This window comes from Dunckerocampus dactyliophorus, chromosome 5 (genome assembly GCF_027744805.1).
Source record: "Dunckerocampus dactyliophorus isolate RoL2022-P2 chromosome 5, RoL_Ddac_1.1, whole genome shotgun sequence".
Classification (NCBI taxonomy): Eukaryota; Metazoa; Chordata; class Actinopteri; order Syngnathiformes; family Syngnathidae; genus Dunckerocampus; species Dunckerocampus dactyliophorus.
Genome location: NC_072823.1, coordinates 933,580 through 952,530, shown reverse-complemented (window position 1 = coordinate 952,530; position 18,951 = coordinate 933,580). Strand labels below are relative to the sequence as shown.

At 43.0% G+C, this 18,951-nt stretch overlaps 3 protein-coding genes across 10 annotated transcripts in view; 2 read left to right on the top strand and 1 right to left on the bottom strand.

Moving 5' to 3' along the window:
- Positions 1-15,844, bottom strand: part of LOC129180903 (periphilin-1-like) — a 71,020-nt gene extending 55,176 nt beyond the window's left edge. For 3 of the 8 annotated variants that reach the window (XM_054775220.1, XM_054775223.1, XM_054775225.1), the window contains exons 1-5: positions 15,064-15,844; positions 14,711-14,760; positions 4,635-4,708; positions 3,136-3,363; positions 2,954-3,015 (exon numbers count right to left, since the gene is read on the bottom strand). In XM_054775220.1, coding sequence (XP_054631195.1) covers positions 2,954-3,015; positions 3,136-3,363; positions 4,635-4,708; position 14,711 — 365 coding nt within the window. In that variant the 5' untranslated portion in view covers positions 14,712-14,760; positions 15,064-15,844. Of the gene's footprint in view, positions 1-2,953; positions 3,016-3,135; positions 3,364-4,634; positions 4,709-14,710 lie in introns of all 8 variants that reach the window. The other 5 variants (XM_054775224.1, XM_054775228.1, XM_054775222.1 and 2 more) reach the window with 4 other exon arrangements.
- Positions 9,492-13,294, top strand: LOC129180904 (zinc finger BED domain-containing protein 4-like). Its single transcript, XM_054775229.1, has 4 exons — positions 9,492-9,582; positions 9,667-9,732; positions 9,796-10,178; positions 13,046-13,294. Exons 2-4 carry the CDS (start codon positions 9,694-9,696, stop codon positions 13,254-13,256), a joined length of 633 nt encoding a protein of 210 aa, XP_054631204.1. The 5' UTR covers positions 9,492-9,582; positions 9,667-9,693; the 3' UTR covers positions 13,257-13,294.
- LOC129180905 (YY1-associated factor 2-like) lies at positions 15,385-18,951 on the top strand. The gene is made up of 4 exons (XM_054775230.1): positions 15,385-15,527; positions 15,779-15,904; positions 17,989-18,141; positions 18,214-18,951. The coding sequence occupies exons 1-4, from the start codon at positions 15,502-15,504 to the stop codon at positions 18,452-18,454; spliced, it is 546 nt and encodes a 181-aa protein (XP_054631205.1). The 5' UTR covers positions 15,385-15,501; the 3' UTR covers positions 18,455-18,951.

Sequence of the window (18,951 nt, the reverse complement as noted above, 5' to 3'; positions counted from 1 at the left end):
TGTCATGCAAAAAATAGGCTATAATGAAATAATGAACCTGCTTTAAATGTCCATGGTGTGTGTTTTAACTCACACCTGCATGTTTTTCCTATGAGGGTGGGCTAGACACTGGTGGCCTTTGTTCCCCATTCTTGCCTGCTATGACTCCTAGGAAGGGGTGGGAGCCCATCAACTCTTAGGTGACAAGCGTGTGTTGATTTAGGGTTTACAACAGCTGGACTTAGCGACTCAGTCCAGGGTTGAGCCCTGAGGTTTACGAACCTTTGGTTTATACAATGAAATGTTTCTACATTTATTTGCGAAAAGTGTTTTTTTTTAATACACTGAAGCAATTTGCTTTATGGGTGAAATGTAGGACTAAAGGATACATGCAGCGTCATTTAAATGCTAAACAGTCCAGCAATATATAACATTCATAGTAAATAAAACATAACTTAATCAACTCAAGCAGCATGACGGCCATGAATTTTAGAGCTGGTGTTGTGTCTCTCTCTAGTGGTCAATTTGCTTCACTAGTAGTAGTAGTACTTTATTAATCCCACAGCAGGGAAATTCATCTGTTGCAGCAGCAAGCAAGATACACAAGTAAAGAATGCATAGTGACATAGTGAATACAAAATCGTTCAGGCGTTGTAGAGCCTGATAGCGGTCGGTATGAAGGACCTGCGGAACCTCTCCTTCTTACACCGTGGGTGTAACAGTCTGCTGCTGAAGGAGCTGTTAAGGGAACCCACAGTGTCATGTAGCTACAACCCCAACAAACAGAATAGACCACGAGCTGAACAGTGCATCTTCATAGAGGCTTGTCATTGTGGAATAAAGAGTGATGTATTATTCACAGAAAGAGTATGGGAATAAATTCATAAAGGCTTATAACTGAGTTATAGTATACAGTATAAACCATACATTATAATATATAGTGTAGTACAGTATATAGTATACAGTATAGTACATAGTGTAGTACAGTATATAGTATACAATACAGAGCCATGTCAAAAAATTAGAATATTGTGTAAAAGTTAATTGTCTTCCATAATATAATAAAAAAAATAAGCCTTCGTATATCCTAGATTTATTACACATCAACTGAATTGAAAAAAATCCTTGTGTCAAAAAATTAGAATATTTCATCACAACAATTAAAAAATGGGATTCATAATACAGAAATTTCAATCCACTGGAAAATTCCTTAATTCCTGTAGTCAATACTTGGTTGCCGCTCCTTTTGCACGAATCACTGCTTTAATTTGGTCTGGCATGGAGGCAATCGGCCTGTGGCGCTATTGAGGTGTTACGGAGGCCCAGGATGCTTCGATAGGGGCCTTCAGCTCATCTGTGTTGTTGGGTCTGATGTTACTCATCTTCCTCTTCACGATACACACACATTCTCTATGGGGTTCAGGTCAGGTGAATTTGCAGGCCAGTCCAGCCCAGTAATACTGTTGTCAGTAAAGCAGGTACTAGTGGTTTTGGCGCTGTGGGCAGGTGCCAGGTCATGTTGGAATATGAAGTCAGCATGAAGTGCTGCAAGATCTCCTGGTAGACAGCTGCATTGACTCTGCACTTGATGAAACAGAGTGGACCAACACCAGCAGATGACATGGCACCCAAATCATCACAGACTGAGGAAACTTCACGCTGGACTGTAGGCAGCTTCTGTCCTGTGCCTCTACAGTCTTCCTCCAGACCCTAGGACCTTGATTTCCAAATGAGAGACATTTACTTTCATCAGAGAACAGGACCTTGGACCATTGGCCAACAGTCCAATTCTTTTTATCGAAAGCTCAGGTCAGACGTTTCTTTTTTGTTTTGGGGTCAGGAGTGGCTCGACCCTGGGGATCCGGCTTCTGTAGCCCATTTCTAGGATACGTCTGTGGACTGTTTTCCTTGAGGTCCACACTCCAGCCTCATTCCACTGCTTTGTGAGCTCAGTCAAATTTTTGAAGCGGCTCTTATTCAGAATTTTCTTAAGTTTCTGGACATCTCTCCTGCTTCTCCTGCACATTTTGATCTTCCAAAAAGTTTCCTCTTATGTGCTTTGGTACAGCACTTTGTGAACAGCCAACTCTTCCTGAAATGTATTTTTGTTTCTTGGCCTCCAGATGGAGAATGTGAATAGGGGTCTTCTCCTTATCAGTCAGGTCAGAAACCTTCCCCATGGTTGTGGTTTTGTGATCTGAACCAGGCTGACATGTTTTTATAGGCTCAGGGAACCTTAACAGACATTTTGAGTTGATGAGCTGATTTTTAAATTAGCAAACAGAGTACTTTGAGACCGAGTAACTGAGTACTGTCAGAATATTCTTATATTATGACACATGGATTTGGGGGTTTTCTTGAGCTGTATGCCATAAAAATCTAAATTAAGACAAATAAAAATGTTGAATAGTTCACTGCATGCACTAATGAACCTGGACTATATGAAGGTTTCAATATTTGAATTATATTACAGAAGAAAATGAACTTTTACACAATATTCTAATTTTTTGACATGGCTTTGTATATAGCATACAGTATAGTATATAGTGTAGTACAGTATAAAGCATACAGTATAGTATATAGTGTAGTACAGTATATAGTGTACATTATAGCAATCTACTATATTATGGGGGGGGGGGGATTCGTACATTATAGTGATCTAATTTATCTTATTTATTATGTATTGTGTAAAACTAAGACATGAATAACTAAATAAATTAAAAGCACAAAATGAATACCGACCCACCATCCACCATTTCAAGTTTTTCCAGTGTAGTACAGTATATAGTATACAGTACAGTATATAGTATAGTGTATAGTACAGTATATATTATAGTATAGTACAGTATATAGTATAGAGTATCTGATTTTTCCTATAGCTAGTAGAGCTGCGCATGTGGAGTAGGTAGCATCCTTGGTAGGAGTAAGAAAGGTAAGAGTGGCTGAAAGGAAGAAAGCAAACAACAGGGCGCACCTGGAGCGTAACTGATGCCTCAGATCATCTCTGCCATAACGCGGACGCTGATAAGGTGGCTCCTGAAGAGAGAGGAAAAAGTCATTTAGTACAAAGGACTGCTAAAAAGGCCTGTCTAACACATCTGGTAACATTTCTAACGCCTTCTGCTGTTATCAAAAGATTCTTCACGTGTTTTTGACCTGATGGCGGCATGGCGACTCTCTGCGGACATTGCCATAGTTGGGGTTTTCGTTGTAGTAGCGGTTTGGCAGGTAGTCGTCTTCCATGTGGCACGTTTCCCCGTGATAGTTCGGACCTTCGTTGTACCACTGGTCGTCATCAAACCCTCTGTCGTAGCTCATCGCACCCCCAGAAGAAGGGTGGGCGCTTCTCCTGTCGACGATGTTGACCACGCGATGCACAGTCACCTGAATATACACAATGTGGTAAGCATGGTGATTAGTTTCACGTAACACGTTATAGCTGTACCATGCAATCATCATATCTCCAGCCACATTCTGTATACTCTATTTCTATGCTAAAGTTCACACCTGTCCTTTGGCACCCTGGTCCAGACAGTTGCTGCATACTTCCATTCTGCATTTCACTTAGTGTTCACGCTGGTATTTTCATCATGTGACCAAAGGCTGTGCACTCAAGAACATTTGCATAAAGCAGGGTGCCATTTTTTATTGGTCACTGGCACATTCTAAAAATAGAATTTGTTAATAATGTTACCAGAAAAAAATCTAAATAATATGGGAATAAATTCAATATAATTGTGTGAGGAAGATTTACAAGAAGAAAGTTGAAATAGTTGAAAATAAAAAAAATAAATGAAAAAAAGAGCAGAAATGGAAAAAAAACAGATGGAATTTTCCAAGAATAAAGTTAAAATATTACGAGAAAAAAGTCCTATTCTAACGAGACATAAGGTCACAATTTTACAAGAGGAAAATGGTAATATTATGAGGAGAAATACTGTACTGTCATTTCAGTGGCATAGAGCATAGAGCTGAAATGTTATTTTATTTTATATTTATTTTAACAGGTTAACGTGACAGCAAAAGGAATGCAGACATGACAAATATGTTACAAGAAACTGCGGTACAAGTGTTGTCTGCTCTGCTCTCTCCCTCTGCATGTGTGACAACTTTGTTCTATTAAATTATGTTTTAAAACAGGGGTCTCAAACTTGCGGCCCGCTGGCCATTTGTGGCCCACCAAATCGTATCTTGCGGCCCGCGACTGGACATCAAAGAGTAGTGTAACTGCAGCCCGCAACATCCGGCCAAGCTCAGTGTTACTTCCATACCTACAGGGGCAAGTAAACACCAACACTGAACTAACAGTGGTGTTATCACGTGAATGAATTGTGAATTGTATCGTATCGTGAGGTACCCTGAGATTCCCAGCCCTACTCCCAATACTTGATGTGGCCCAGCCTCACCCAGACTCTACCTCCACTGGCCCCTAGTGAAATTGAGTTTGAGACCCCTGTTTTAGAAGCTTTGTATAAAATCTAAGCTGGTGAAGCTGCCCAATCCAGTCTTTACTTTATGCAAATGTTCTTTACTGCATAGCCTTTGGTCACATGACATAAATACCAGAGTGAAGACTAAGCCAACTGTACTCAAGCGCGTAGTATCCACTTGTTCTGTCTGGGCCAGAACACCAAACCACAAGTGTCAATCTTTACCTCTCTCGTGTCCATCGGTGAGAAGTGCTGCTCGTACTGCTCTCGCACGGAATGCCACTGATGTCGGAATGCCACTGCAAAATATTCCATATATTAGCTGCAAGGCTTGTGTGCAACCATCTAAAACACCACCACTTCGGTGAAAAATGAGCAGGACAGAAAATAATACAGCTGTGTATTTCTTTTATTGTGCAGATGGAGACTGTAGACACACAACAGTGTCTCGCAGGACAAGATATGCACCAGTCAACGAGTCCCTCAAAACCCACATTTTTTACATAAACAGGATTCACACATACAGTACTTGTTTCCGTTAACTCGTTAACTTACTCACTCCTGCTACCGCTAGCTAAATGAAAAATGTAAATCAGGAAGCATGTCTTTAATTGCGGAACTGTTCTCTACCTGCACTTCAATGTATTAACCCCAACACGTGTCCCCTGCCTCAAAGCATCTTTCCTTTCCCCTTCCTGCCCGAGTTGTATCACGGGTGTTTAACGAACACTCCAATTTCACTGACTCACGGGTACTCCAAACAGACTCAATTTCACTGACTCACGGGTACTCCAAACAGACTCAATTTCACTGACTGACGGGTACTCCAAACACACTCCAATTTCACTGACTCATGAGTACTCCAAACAGGACTCCGATTTCACTGACTCATGGGTACTCCAAACACACTCCAATTTCACTGACTCATGGGTACTCCAAACACACTCCAATTTCACTGACTCTTGGGTACTCCAAAGAGACGCCAATTTCACTGACTCACGGGTACACCAAACAGACTCCAATTTCACTGACTCACGGGTACTCCAAACAGACTCCAATTTCACTAACTCACGAATAGTGATGTGCCCTACTGTGCCGAGGCGCCGATGCGTGTGCCGAGTAAACTGGAAAAAAAATCTGCAAAGCGCGCATCGAGGTATGTGTTGATTACGCTTATGCCACGCCCGAAGCCTCGGAACGCCCGTTGCTACGTCAGAAGCCTCGCGAGACGGGCTTCCTACATCATCCTACGTAGCGCTGTGTATTTAACTGCTGTTTACATCAAACCACGAGCAAACACTGCTAATGCACTAGGCCTCCTGCATGACATCACTGATAAACACGAGACCAAACACCCAGACGCTGTATTCATTATGTCTGGCGATTTCAACCACTGTAACCTCAGGACTGTCCTCCCCAAATAATACCAGCATGTGAGCTTTCCCACAAGGGAAAATAACATCCTGGACCAAGTCTACTGCAACATGAAAGGTGCTTTGAAGGCTGTTCCAAGACCCCACTTTGGAAAGGCCGACCACATCTCTATATTCCTTTATCCAACATACAGACAACTTCTCAAGCAAGCTCCCCCTGTACGTACAGCAGTTAAAGTGTGGAATGAAGAAACTGATCAAGTACTTCAGGACTGCTTTGGCTGCACAAACTGGGATGTGTTTAAAACTGCAGCGGGGAGGGAAGATTGTACTGTTGATTTGGATGAATATGCTTCTGCTGTTACTGGCTACATTAGCACATGTATAGAGACTGTTACCACCACCAAGTATTACAGAAAATACCCTAACCAAAAACAGTGGATGAACTGTGATGTAAGGGCTAAGCTACGTGCTCGTTCGACTGCATTTGTCATGGGCACTGCTGATGACTACAAAAAGGCCAGATATGACCTGAGGAGGTCCATACGAGAGGCCAAAAGACAGTACAGACAGAAGCTGGAGGGCTACTATTCCACCTCAGACCCTCGGCGCATGTGGGCGGGGCTCCAGCACATCACAGACTATCGACAGCAGAGTAGCGTAGCCACGTCCAGTCAAACCACACTTCCAGATGAGCTGAACGAGTTCTATGCCCGCTTTGACACCCAAACTCCTGATGAGCAGAGAGGGTGGCTGGACTTGGGGAGCACACAGGACTCACCTCTCATGGTGACATCAGCTGATGTGCGCAGGGTTCTGAACAAAACAAACCCACGAAAAGCAGCAGGGCCAGACAACATCTCAGGACGTGCACTTCGGGTTTGCTCATCAGAGCTAGCTGATGTGCTTGCTGACATATTTAACCTGTCGCTTGCACAAGCATCTGTACCGACCTGCTTTAAGTCCACCACCATAGTGCCCGTACCCAAGAAGAGCAACGTGACCTGCTTGAATGACTATCGCCCTATAGCACTCACTCCTATTGTTATGAAGTGCTTTGAAAGAATAGTCATGACCCACATCAAAAAGAGCATCCCGGCGGCAACTGTGGACCCTCTACAGTTTGCATATCGCCAAAACCGGTCCACGGATGATGCAGTCAACACTGCCATCCACACAGCCCTTTCTCACCTGCAGGGCCAGGACACATACGTCAGAATGCTATTTATAGACTATAGGCTGATCAGGAGAGCGAGCTCTGTCCTGGACGGTCCTCTGGACTCCGTGGAGGAAGTGGGGGAGAGAAGGATGTTGGCTAAGCTGACATCCATCATGGACAACACCTCTCACCCACTACATGACACTGTGGGTTCCCTTAGCAGCTCCTTCAGCAGCAGACTGTTACACCCACGGTGTAAGAAGTAGAGGTTCCGCAGGTCCTTCATACCGATCGCTGTCAGGCTCTACAACACCTGCACCACCTGAACCATGTTGTAGTCACGATGCTTTACTTTACTTTACTTTACTGTTCTCTTTACTTGTCTTGCTTGCTTGCTGCTGTAACAAGTAAATTTCCCCGCTGTGGGATAAATAAAGTACATACAATACAATACAATACAATAGCTCTGCTTTTAATACAGTCTGCCCCCACAAACTCACAAATAAGCTCCTCACACTTGGCCTGTCTCCCTCCCTCTGTAACTGGGTGTTTAACTTTCTCACAGGCAGACCCCAGTCAGAGTCCACAATCGCACATCCAGCTCAAGAATTGTGAGCACTGGGACCCCACAGGGGTGTGTGCTGAGTCCACTCCTCTACACGCTCTTCACCTACTGTACGATTGCGTGGCCTCCCAGAACAACACCAGCATCATTAAATTTGCGGATGACACTACAGTCATCGGACTGATCACTGGTGGTGTTGAAACATCATACAGAAGAGAGGTGGCGGACCTCATAGCTTGGTGTCGTGATAACAATCTCCTTCTCAATACAGATAAGACTAAAGAGATGATCATCGACCCAAGAACAAGGGAAAAGGAGCCGCATAGACCCCTGTTTATTGATGAGACTGAGGTGGAGAGGGTGAAAACCTTCAAGTTCCTTGGCACACACATCAGCGAGGACCTCACCTGGTCTCACAACACCCAACAAATTCTGAAGAAGTCCCAAAGGAGACTGTACTTCCTGAGAAAACTGAGGAAATTTGGCATGTCCACCACAATCCTGAGTTGCTTCTACAGATGCACTATGGAAAGTGTCCTTACCGCCTCCATCACTGTTTGGTACGGTAACTGTACAACACGTGATAGGAAGGCACTCCAGCGGGTGATCAAGACCTCACAGAACATTGTTGGGGCAGCCCTCCCCTCACTGCAAGACATTTATAAAACTAGAGTCCTACGCAGAACACACAACCTCATCAAGGACAACACACATCCACAACACTCATTATTCACACTCCTACCGTCAGGCAGACGCTACAGGAGTTTGAAGTCCAGGACCACAAGGCTGGCAAACAGCTTTTACCCACAGGCCATCAGGCTTCTCAACGAAGCACTTGCACACGCCACACACAACACGCGCACACACTCATAGCACTTTATTTATTTATTTGTATTATTTACTTGTATTAATGTCTCTTCTGTTGTTGTTGCTTAATTTATTGGTATATATGTTTATCGAGGAAAAGGCTTCTTGAGACGTCATCTGTACTTCTGTGAAGAAGGTGTCAGACGTTTTGCTCCTCATCCGAAGAGCTTCGTCAGCGAACTAATAAGTGCTGGTAGCTTTGGCCTTAAATACAGTAAGAGTGGGCGGAATTGGTGTGCCAACACACTCCTACTATTGGTTCCTTACACTAAGCCTGGGCGGAGTAGTGGTATAATCCTATCCTGCTATTAACACCTCCGATAAAAGGGAAGTTTCGTTGGGTATGAACGACTCTGATATTGGCTCGTTAGCATCTATTGTTCTGGCTCGGCCCTGGCTCTACCTCATTTGCAAGACTAAGAGCTGTGGGTTTTGGTCTCAGTAACCTGCTGAACACAGGGTCCAAATTAAACCTCAAACCACCATTCCGCTTCAATGATGGGTTCTGTTGTTTGACAAAAATAGCTTCCTTTACTCCTCTTTCAAACCATCTGTTTTCTTTGGCCAAAATCTTTACCTCGCTGTCCTGAAAAGAGTGATTGGTAGCTTTAAGGTGTAGATGTACTGCTGATTGAGGACCACTAGAATTGTCCCTGCGATGTTGATAAAGCCTTTTTTGGAGCATTTGCTTAGTTTCCCCAATGTAGTGCTCTTTGCATTCCTCATCTTTACAGTGGATGGAATAGACCACATTGCTTTGTTTCTGGTTTGGAGCCTTGTCTTTAGGATGCACTAGTTTTTGTCTCAGGGTATTTACTGGTTTAAAATAGGTAGGAATTTTGTGTTGCCATAAGATCCTCTGGAGTTTTTCGGAGACCCCCGCTACATAAGGGACTACCACTCCTCTCCTTTTTGCTTCTGTGGGCTTTTGGGTTTCTTTCCCTACTCTCTTCTTTTGACATTTGTTAAAAGCCCACCGCGGGTACCCACAGGTTGAGAGCGCTCTTGCCTTGTAACTTGCCTTGTGACAGATGGTGCAGCCAACATGACTGCATGTGCCAGAGACCTTCATCTGCGCCACACAATTTGTGTGGCGCACACATTAAATCTGATAGTGAAGAAGGCTCAGGCAGAAAACACTGAGCTGTCTGAGATCCGTCTTCAGCGTAGGAGGATATTGGCAACTTCAAAAGCAGTACCACTGCAAAGGTGAATTCCTTTATTACACAGCAGTATTCAAATTAATGCTGAATGACTTGAATAATGTTTTGTTTCCTATTTTATTGTTTATAGACAAGGCTGACACAGGTGCAGGAGCAAATGAAGCCTACAGAGCGTGTGCTGAAGCTCATTCAAGAGGTAAGTTGACATCCATAACTGCTTCCACTCCCCTTTCAAACAATAATGACCTTTTATCTTCAGGTGGAGACACGCTGGAACAGCACCTTCCACATGCTGCAACGCATGTACAACCTCAGGGAAGCCGTAGGAGCAGCCCTGGCAGGCCTACACACTGACATTACCCCACTCACATCCCACCAGTTGAGGCTCATTTCTGAGAGTCTGCAGGTGCTGTCCCCATTTAATGATGCCACCGTAAAGCTCTCAGAGGAGAGGAGAGTGTCTGGGTCCAAGGTCATACCACTTTTGGCCATGCTGCACCACACCTTGGAGGATGACATGGGAACCATACAAATGGAGGAGAGCAAAGCAATGGCTGAGGGTCTTAAAAAACAACTGAGGGACAAGCTCTACAACCTCCAAGCCATGAGCATCATGTCACTGGCAACACTGCTGGATCCCAGGTTTGTATCAGTTGTCTTTTTCTCATCTGTCTACTAGTACCAACAAATGAGCAACTGCCTCTTGTTGAACAGTTTATCGCACTTTATCGCTGCAATGTTGGTAAAGTTTGACAGAATGTTAATTGTGCATATGCGGGTATGTGCAACCTTTCACACTCACATGCATAGGTACGAATGTGAGTGTGAATGGTTGTTTGTCTATATGTGCCCTGCGATTGGCTGGCGACCAGTCCAGGGTGTACCCCGCCTGTCACCCGAAGTCAGCTGGGATAGGCTCCAGCATGCCCCCGCGACCCTAATGAGGAAGAAGCGGTATAGAAAATGGATGGATGGATGCAGTGCCACCCTGCCTGCTCCTGCTCGCCTTGACCGTTTCATCAAGCCTGACACGGCCTCTGCCTTTGCCTCTCTGTTCGCCACTGCATCTCGGGTTGCAATGGCCCCAGACGCTGCTCTTGATACTGAGCAGCTAATGAACTGCTTTACTTCTACCTGTGCTGATGTCCTGGACAGTCTAGCCCCGCGTAAAACCATGCTCCCTAAAACTAAACAGGATGTGTGGCTCAACAATGTCACACGAGAAGCACGCCGCGAATGCCGAAAGGCCGAGCGCAGGTGGAAGAAAGATGGTCTGCAAGGTTCCTTTGAAACCCTCAAAGCCAGTTGGAGGCGTTATCAAAACATAGTGAAGGCTGAGAAAAGAAAATACCTCTCAGATGTGATATCAAAAAATATAAACAACCCACGTGTTCTTTTTAAAACTATTGACTCTGTTTTAAACCCCAGTCCATCCACGACACTGGAAGTCTCATCTGACACTTGTGAACATTTCCTGCACTTTTTTAATAATAAGGTTGCGTCTATACGAGCCAATATATCACCCCCCTCTATTAATTTGTCTACAGTGACACAGTGTTCTAAAGTTTTTAATCAGTTTGAACCTGTGTTGCTGGCCTTCATTACCAAGGTAGTTGATGGTCTTAAGCCTTCTTCCTCTCCCATTGACCCACTCCCCCCTCGCTTTTTTAGGGAGGTGTGGGAAACTATTGGCCCTTATGTTTGTGATATCATCAACAGCAGCCTGTCCTCTGGTATTGTTCTTTCCTTTTGTAAAAAGGCTGCTGTTGAACCTTTGCTTAAAAAAAAAAAAAAAAAAACAGGTCTTGATCCTTCGATTTTATCAAATTATCAGCCCATTTCTAAACTACCTTTTATCTCAAAGATTTTAGAAAGAAGTGTTCTTGCACAGATGCAGCCTTTTTTAGATGAAAATGGGATTTTAGACACCTTCCAGTCAGGTTACAGGGCCTTTCATAGCACTGAGTCTGCACTTTTAAAGGTTTTTAATGACCTGTTTTTAATGACTGATAATGGTGGTTCAGCCATTTTAGTGCTTTTAGACCTGACTGCTGCCTTTGACACAGTGGACCACACTATTCTTTTATCTCGCTTGGAAAACTGTGTGGGTGTCAGGGGGACTGCCCTTGATTGGTTTAGGTCTTACTTGTCAGGGAGATGCCTTACTGTGGGACTTGGTGACTCCACCTCATACTGCCCCCCTTGAATGTGGAGTCCCCCAGAGATCAATCCTGGGGCCCATCCTATTTGTTCTGTACCTAAACTCACTTAGCACAATTTTTAGACAGCATGGCATCTCCTATCACTTTTATGCAGATGACTGCCAGATCTATTTACCAATTACAAGAAATTACCATGCCCCCCTGACTCCCCTTCTTGAGTGCTTAAGTGACGTCAAGGTCTGGTTGGCTCAAAATGTTTTAAAGCTCAATGAGGGGAAGACAGAAGTTATCATCCTTAATAATAATGACCCCCACTTGGACTTGGGTCCCATGAAAAACCATGTCAGTCCCACAGCCACCAGCCTTGGCGTCATCATTGATAGTGATTTTAAACTTAATAAACAAATCAATGCCGTTGTAAAATCTTGTTTTTATCATCTTCGGCTTTTATCCAAAGTCAAATCATTTTTATCATTGCAACATTTCGAACAAGCCACGCACGCTTTTATCTCGTCACGTCTGGACTACTGTAATGCGCTTTACTCTGGAATAAACCATAAATTACTCTCTCGCTTCCAGTTAGTCCAGAACTCTGCAGCACGGCTTTTAACAGCAACCAAAAAGAGGGAGCATATTACCCCAATTTTAGCTTCCCTGCACTAGTTGCCTGTGCGTTTTAGAATTGATTTTAAAATTTTATTGTTTGTTTTTTTAAAGCTTTGAATGGGCTGGCCCCTCAGTACATCTCAGACCTCACCCAAATGTACACTCCAGCACACACTTTGAGGTCCGAAGGCCAGCTCCAACTGGTGGTGCCTAAGACCAGACTTAAGACCAGAGGAGACCGGGTCTTTTCTGTTGTCGGCCCAAAGCTGTGGAACACTCTCCCCCCTTATGTAAAAACGGCCCCCACAATTGAAAGCTTTAAGTCTCGTCTTAAAACCCACTTTTATTCTCTGGCTTTTAACTCGGCATGAGTCCTGTGGTCCTCTGTGTCTTTTATTATTTTTTTAAAAGTTTTTATTGGTTCTATTTATTTTAGTTTTTTTTAATTAAATTTACTTATTTTTTACCTACTTCTTGGACTTTTGGTTTTTATTGTTTCGATTTCTTGTTTTAAATATTTTACTGTTGTACGTTTCTTTGTTTCTATTCGATCTTTTAGTTTTTATTGTCGTAATTTTTACTTATTATTTACATTTACATTCCTTTATTTACTTATTATTTATGATTTTGCTAGTCTGTGCAGCACTTTGGAAACAGTGTTTATAAAATGTGCTGTATAAATAAAGTGGATTGGATTGGATTGGAGTTCACAAATGCAATGAGTCTCATTGTCATTTGCAGGTTCAAGAAGATAGGCTTCTTTAGCCCCAATAAAGCACAAGAGGCTGAGAGGAGGCTCACAGCTGAATGTGCGACAGTGATCCGGCACAGGGCATCTTCCTCCTCCTCCAACCCATCATCTTCATCAACACAACCGGACACATCAGAAGCTTCCCAGCCTGTGGAGCAAGGTAATATTCGATACATTGTAATGGTTTTAATTAAGCAATAGGAAATGAGCAGCAGTGCATTATTGTGGGATAAGGCATTCTTTTGCTCCCATCTCTACAATGGGCAGCCAGAACTGCCTGTTGGCTGTTAGTCTGTTTGTTGTGTCTTAGGTGACAAACTGTGGCGGCGATTGGACCACACAGTCATGCAGAGGAGGACCCAGAGTGAGACCGCAGATGCGACTGTGGAGGTCCACGCTTACCTCGGGGAACCCAACATAAGCAGTATGTCAAACCCCCTGGACTACTGGGAGCTGCACAATGTCTACCCAAACCTCTACAAACTAGCAATAACCTTTCTCTGTACCCCAGCCTCATCAGTCCCTTGCGAAAGACTATTTTCAAAAGCAGGAGAAATCCTATCTAAAAAAAGAAACCGTTTAAAGCCAAAAACTTTGGAAATGCTAGTTTTCCTCAATAAAAATGAATGAAAGGTGTGTCTTGTTCCTTGTTTATATGTCAATGTCTAAAATAAAGCAATCATTCTTTCAAGTAACACACACACATTCATTCACATCACAACTCCCTGCCCTTTTGACCCCATCAAATCCATGATATCATTTTAGTCACTCACTTTATTTTCCACATGAAGGCGCAATACAACAAATGAAGCCTCATGATGCTTCGGCCCAGGAGCGAACCAGTTGGATGGAAAGCCTCATGTGAGTACTCGTGTACTCGTGAGTACTCGTGAGTCACGAGTACTCCAAACAGACTCCAATTTCACTGACTAACGGGTACTACAAACAGATTCCAATTTCACTGACTCACGGGCACTCCAAAAAGACTCCAATTTCACAGACTCACGGGTACTCCAAACAGACTCCAATATCATTGACTCACGGGTACTCCAAACAGACTCCAATATCATTGACTCACGGGTACTCCAAACAGACTCCAATATCATTGACTCACGGGTACTCCAAACAGACTCAATTTCACTGACTCACGGGTACTCCAAACAGAATTATGGGAATAAAGTCATATTACGAGAAGAAAAATTCCAAATCTCATTTAAGAAGAAAGTTGAAATATTTAGAAAATGAAAAAAAAACAGCAAAAATTGAGAAAAAGAGTGAAGTGGATGCTAAAAATAAATACAATCACAAGGCTGAGATGCAGTTTTTTCTTGAACCAGGCATGACTTATGTCACTTTACAAAATATCAAAGTTGCATCCTGTGACCGTCGCTGGAAAAAGTTTGGACACCCCCGCTTTACAGGCTGGCCTCATAAACATGACTTCTCAAGAACAACACTCAATGCAAATACAGATACCAGCACAATTGCAAATGACATAACCATAATTCCATAATCATAATTCAAATGTCAATGAAATAATGGTTATAGTTCATATTTCACACAGTATATTTGATGCAATGGTTGTAAAATACCAGTTGAGTTCAGGAATGCAATGCCTACTCCAACACAAGCATAATTCAAACATGAGGTCTTACTTTTGGAAGCGTGGATGCACTGGATGAAGTATCGGTATGTTGTGAAGAACCTGCAAGAAGTTTAAAGTGTCATTGACTCGGTGACGCCATCATCACGCCATGCGGCAACAAATTCAGATTCCCCTGTTTGCTACACGTACAAAAACAGTGCACCCACTTTACCCCAAATTGTGACTTGTGAATTTGAGCAATATATCAAAATGTTGCAGGGGGATTTTAAGCGCACAACGTTGGCTAAAACATAGCTGCGAGCGCGCCAAGCTAGTTAGCGTAGCATCACACAACAAAGTGCCAACATATTATAATAACATAATCATTACAATCGCTCCCACAAAGTGCCGCATAGTGGTTACCTAAAGAATGTTTAATCCCCGCATTAACACAAGATGTACGTGTGATGTATAGTTTCCGCGTTCGCTCTTCTTCGTTGGTGAATCTCAAGCTAACCGCTGCTGCCACCTGGTGGACAGTGGGTGGAGGACACCATATTTATACTTAAGCCACGTTATGCTGAACCTTATGGAAATATCTTCTAGATATGAAAGGAGCGCTCTTCTATTTTAAGAAGCTACAGCAACGACACGTGTCAAAGATCCTCTATTTAACATGAACGCAAGAGTTCGGCCGCCAGACACATCAAAAGAGTCGCGTAGTTGCCATAACACTGAACGTGATTGGTTGAACTCTGGTCACATGACACTCCACTACCGGAGTTTCCAAGACAGCTGAAACGCGATTTTTTGGATTGGTACAGGATCCTTTTTAATTCCGTTGACGCCAACTTGTGTGTTATGGGCGACAAGAAGAGTCCCACAAGGTAAAAATAAAAATCCACGACTGAAGAGGCCTCTGTAGGTCATTCCCAGAAAACGAGACGGCTTCGTAAATTGATGGATGTTTTCACTGTTTCATGGCGGCTAGCTTGTTAGCTTGTTGGTAGAAGCTCCCTCATTTAGTCGACTTCTTCGGAGTTGCTCATACAGTAAGCGAGTCGTTTCGGGTTGAACATTATTCACAGAGGCAGAGTTAATAGCGAGCTTGCCCGCTGTTGTTTTGTGTCGTTTGAAGGCCGAAGCGGCAACTGAAGCCGCCCGCCGACGATGGCTACTGGGACTGCAGCGTCTGCACCTTCAGGAACACCGCAGAGGCGTTCAAATGCATGATGTGCGATGTCAGGAAAGGCACGTCAACTCGGTAAGAATTTGTCAAGTATTTACAAATAAATAACTTGCGCAAGTTTACAGTATTGTTGGGATTGTCTGGATTTTGTTCGAGTTTGTGGAATCAATTTGTATCACTTATTTTGTGGTCTATCCGTCCGGATAGCCTGATCTCTGATTTTAATTTATTACAGTGAACACACCATGCACACAAAACGTCAAACTGTCATGGCTGCCATTTTTTATTACTGTACCTAACATTTACAAAGAAGTTCAGAAGTAAGTGTTGTTTAGAGGCTCAAGTATCTTCTAACCACACTCTCTTGCTTCGCCTAGCTTAAGAGTCTAGTTTGTTTCCAAGGCAACAATGTGTAGCTTGTTGTCACAGTTGCCTGCTAGCGTCTTCAGTGTTTAGCTGTGATCATGATTAAACAAGTGCAAGTTGGAATATGCAGTAGATGTATTCAACTAACACGTGTGTAAAATTTCGCATATATCACCCACTGTTTTATTCATATTTATTACAAACCAGTACAGCCGTCCCTTGCAGTATTGCGGTTCGATTATCGCCCCCTCACTATATTGTTTTTTTCTGAAATTAATTAATAAGTCATGGCTGTTTTGTGGTAGACTATGGTCTATTATTTGTCCAAACATATACAAGTGATATGTAGTATTGTGGTCACTAGGTGGAAATAGTGACACAAAACATTGAGACATTAGCTTACATGACATTACCTTAACACTGCATGAACTCAGACATGGCATGTCCCACATCATAGAGTGAAAAAAAGTTCTCCCTCCGATTACCTATGCATATGACAATAAAACTCTTGAATCTTGAAGTGGTAAGTTTTTGGCTTCTTAAGTTTAAAGAAGAAATCAATTTGAGGCTAACTGGTTAGCTTGCCAGCTAGCAGCCGTCTCAAGTCCCTACAGCATAAGGGTTGAGCAATGTGGCATAAACAATGAATAACAGGTGTGTAAAGGTGCCTATCGGGTGTGATTTTCTGTCTACAGGACTCTAACAATGTTTACAAAGTCCTAAACAAGTTTTCTATGCTCTAACTACAAAAATATTCAATTTATTAACATTGAATCCTATATTTAAATTCATTTGTCGAGGTCAGGTGTGGAACCGATTAACTGCTATAAACGATGGATGACTATCGGTTTCTTAGGCCTGTACTACCAATCATGCTTAACTTACCCCAGTTCTGTTCTTTGTTTTCTGGCTTAACCAAGCCAAACATTGAAGATGTGGGATAAGCAGTACTACAAAGCTGGATACCAACTTGATTAGTCATGTCAGGATTTCTTAGTCTTGACACCAGTGTGTTCACGTGAATGAGGGGGGGTTAGCAGCAGATGACCAGTCTACGGGCAGCACAGCGGCTTACTTCACTTAGGGACAACAATCTATGATAAGTATGAACAATCTAAAAAAAAGTATGAACAATATAAAGCTAATGTACTTGCAAAGCTGTAGATGCTAAATTATTATTATTTAATGCCTCAGTATTTTGCCATGTCCATGCGCATCTGTTTCCCTCATCTCTCACCTCCAAACAGGCAGGAAGAGGATTCATTCTGTGCATTGGTTTTCGCCACATCTGCTGATGTCCATCGAACAACAGCATGAACTTCTGTCAGTCATACAGTCTCTTTGTCCCAGTGGGTGGAGGCGGGGTTGCTAGCATACACACGAGTGCAGAAGAGTGTAACGTAGTAGAAACTGTATTAGTAGATTGCAGTATAGTTTAATATATATTGTTGTATTTTTTCATTGTGGTTTTCCTAAAAGTAAAGTTAAAATCCTGTCTCGTCTCGTAGTCCAAATCTCATGGTCTCGTCCCATGAATTGGGTGTCTTATGGCGACTTATCCTGTTAAAAAGTAAACCAGATTCATAGTATGGCATATCGGGACTTAATCCTCCAACTCATCCAGGGTAAGGAGAAATCCTGCTTCATAGTACAGGCCCCTGGTCTACACCCTGGCTGCTCACAGTATTACTCGTAATCAGATGCAGTAAGTGTAACTGACAGTAACTATCACTGTCATGGAAGTATTCATTTGAAATAATGGCCCATTGTACCCGCCCACACGTCTCTTTTAGGAAGCCACGGCCTGTTTCTCAGCTTGTGGTACAGCAAGTAAATCAGCAATTTGCACCGCCCACGCAGCTTAAAAAAGAGAAGAAAGAAAAATCAGAGCGAGACAAGAGCGATAAAGATCCTTCCCTGAGGAAGAAAAGCCTAAAAAAGATGAGGTATGTGAGTGTCGACTATTATGATGTTCACATCAGCGTCTTCTGTACTGATTCGGTTCCTGTCCTTCCCAGGCCAAGGTTAAAAAACGTGGACAGGAGCAGCGCACGGCATCTGGAGGTCACGGTGGGCGACCTAACCGTAATTATCACAGACTTTAAGGAGAAAGCCAGGCCCGCGTCTACTTCAACAAACGCAACCTCGGCGGACCTGCACGGTCAAAGCGGCTCGAGCTCCGACAACACCGAAAGAGGGGTATCCCGATGTTCGTCGCCGCAGGGGGAGGGCTCATCAGTCAGCGGAGACGCCCACTAAATCATCAAGATGTCCCCCGACATTGAAGTACGCCTTGTTCTGCACTCTTGACAACCAACCCAGAAAAAAACATGCATGTTTTATCATCAGATGCTGTAATACGTTAGAATTGGCTTCCATGTCACTGCCTTTTCTCCACCATGATGGATCGTCAGCTCAATGAGGCACAGCCAAATCTCACACCATCAACTGAGCAAATGAACAAGTAGCATTAAATGAGGCAATGTGACCTTAATAACACATTGTACTTTACTCTAGAAATGTATTATTTGCACTCGAGTGGCATCTGATATGTTGTGTTTTCTTTGTCATTGGTCAATCCTAACACTTTGTTTTTGTTTCAGGTCTTATCTGTTCTCATGTCTTTGGATGCAATATGTGTTTAGGGTACAAATATTCAACAGGATACTTTTTCACTCTATACCTGAGCATGATTGAGTCTATGGAATGCTTTATATTGTAAAATAAAATAACTTGTAGATACTCTTTTATTTGTG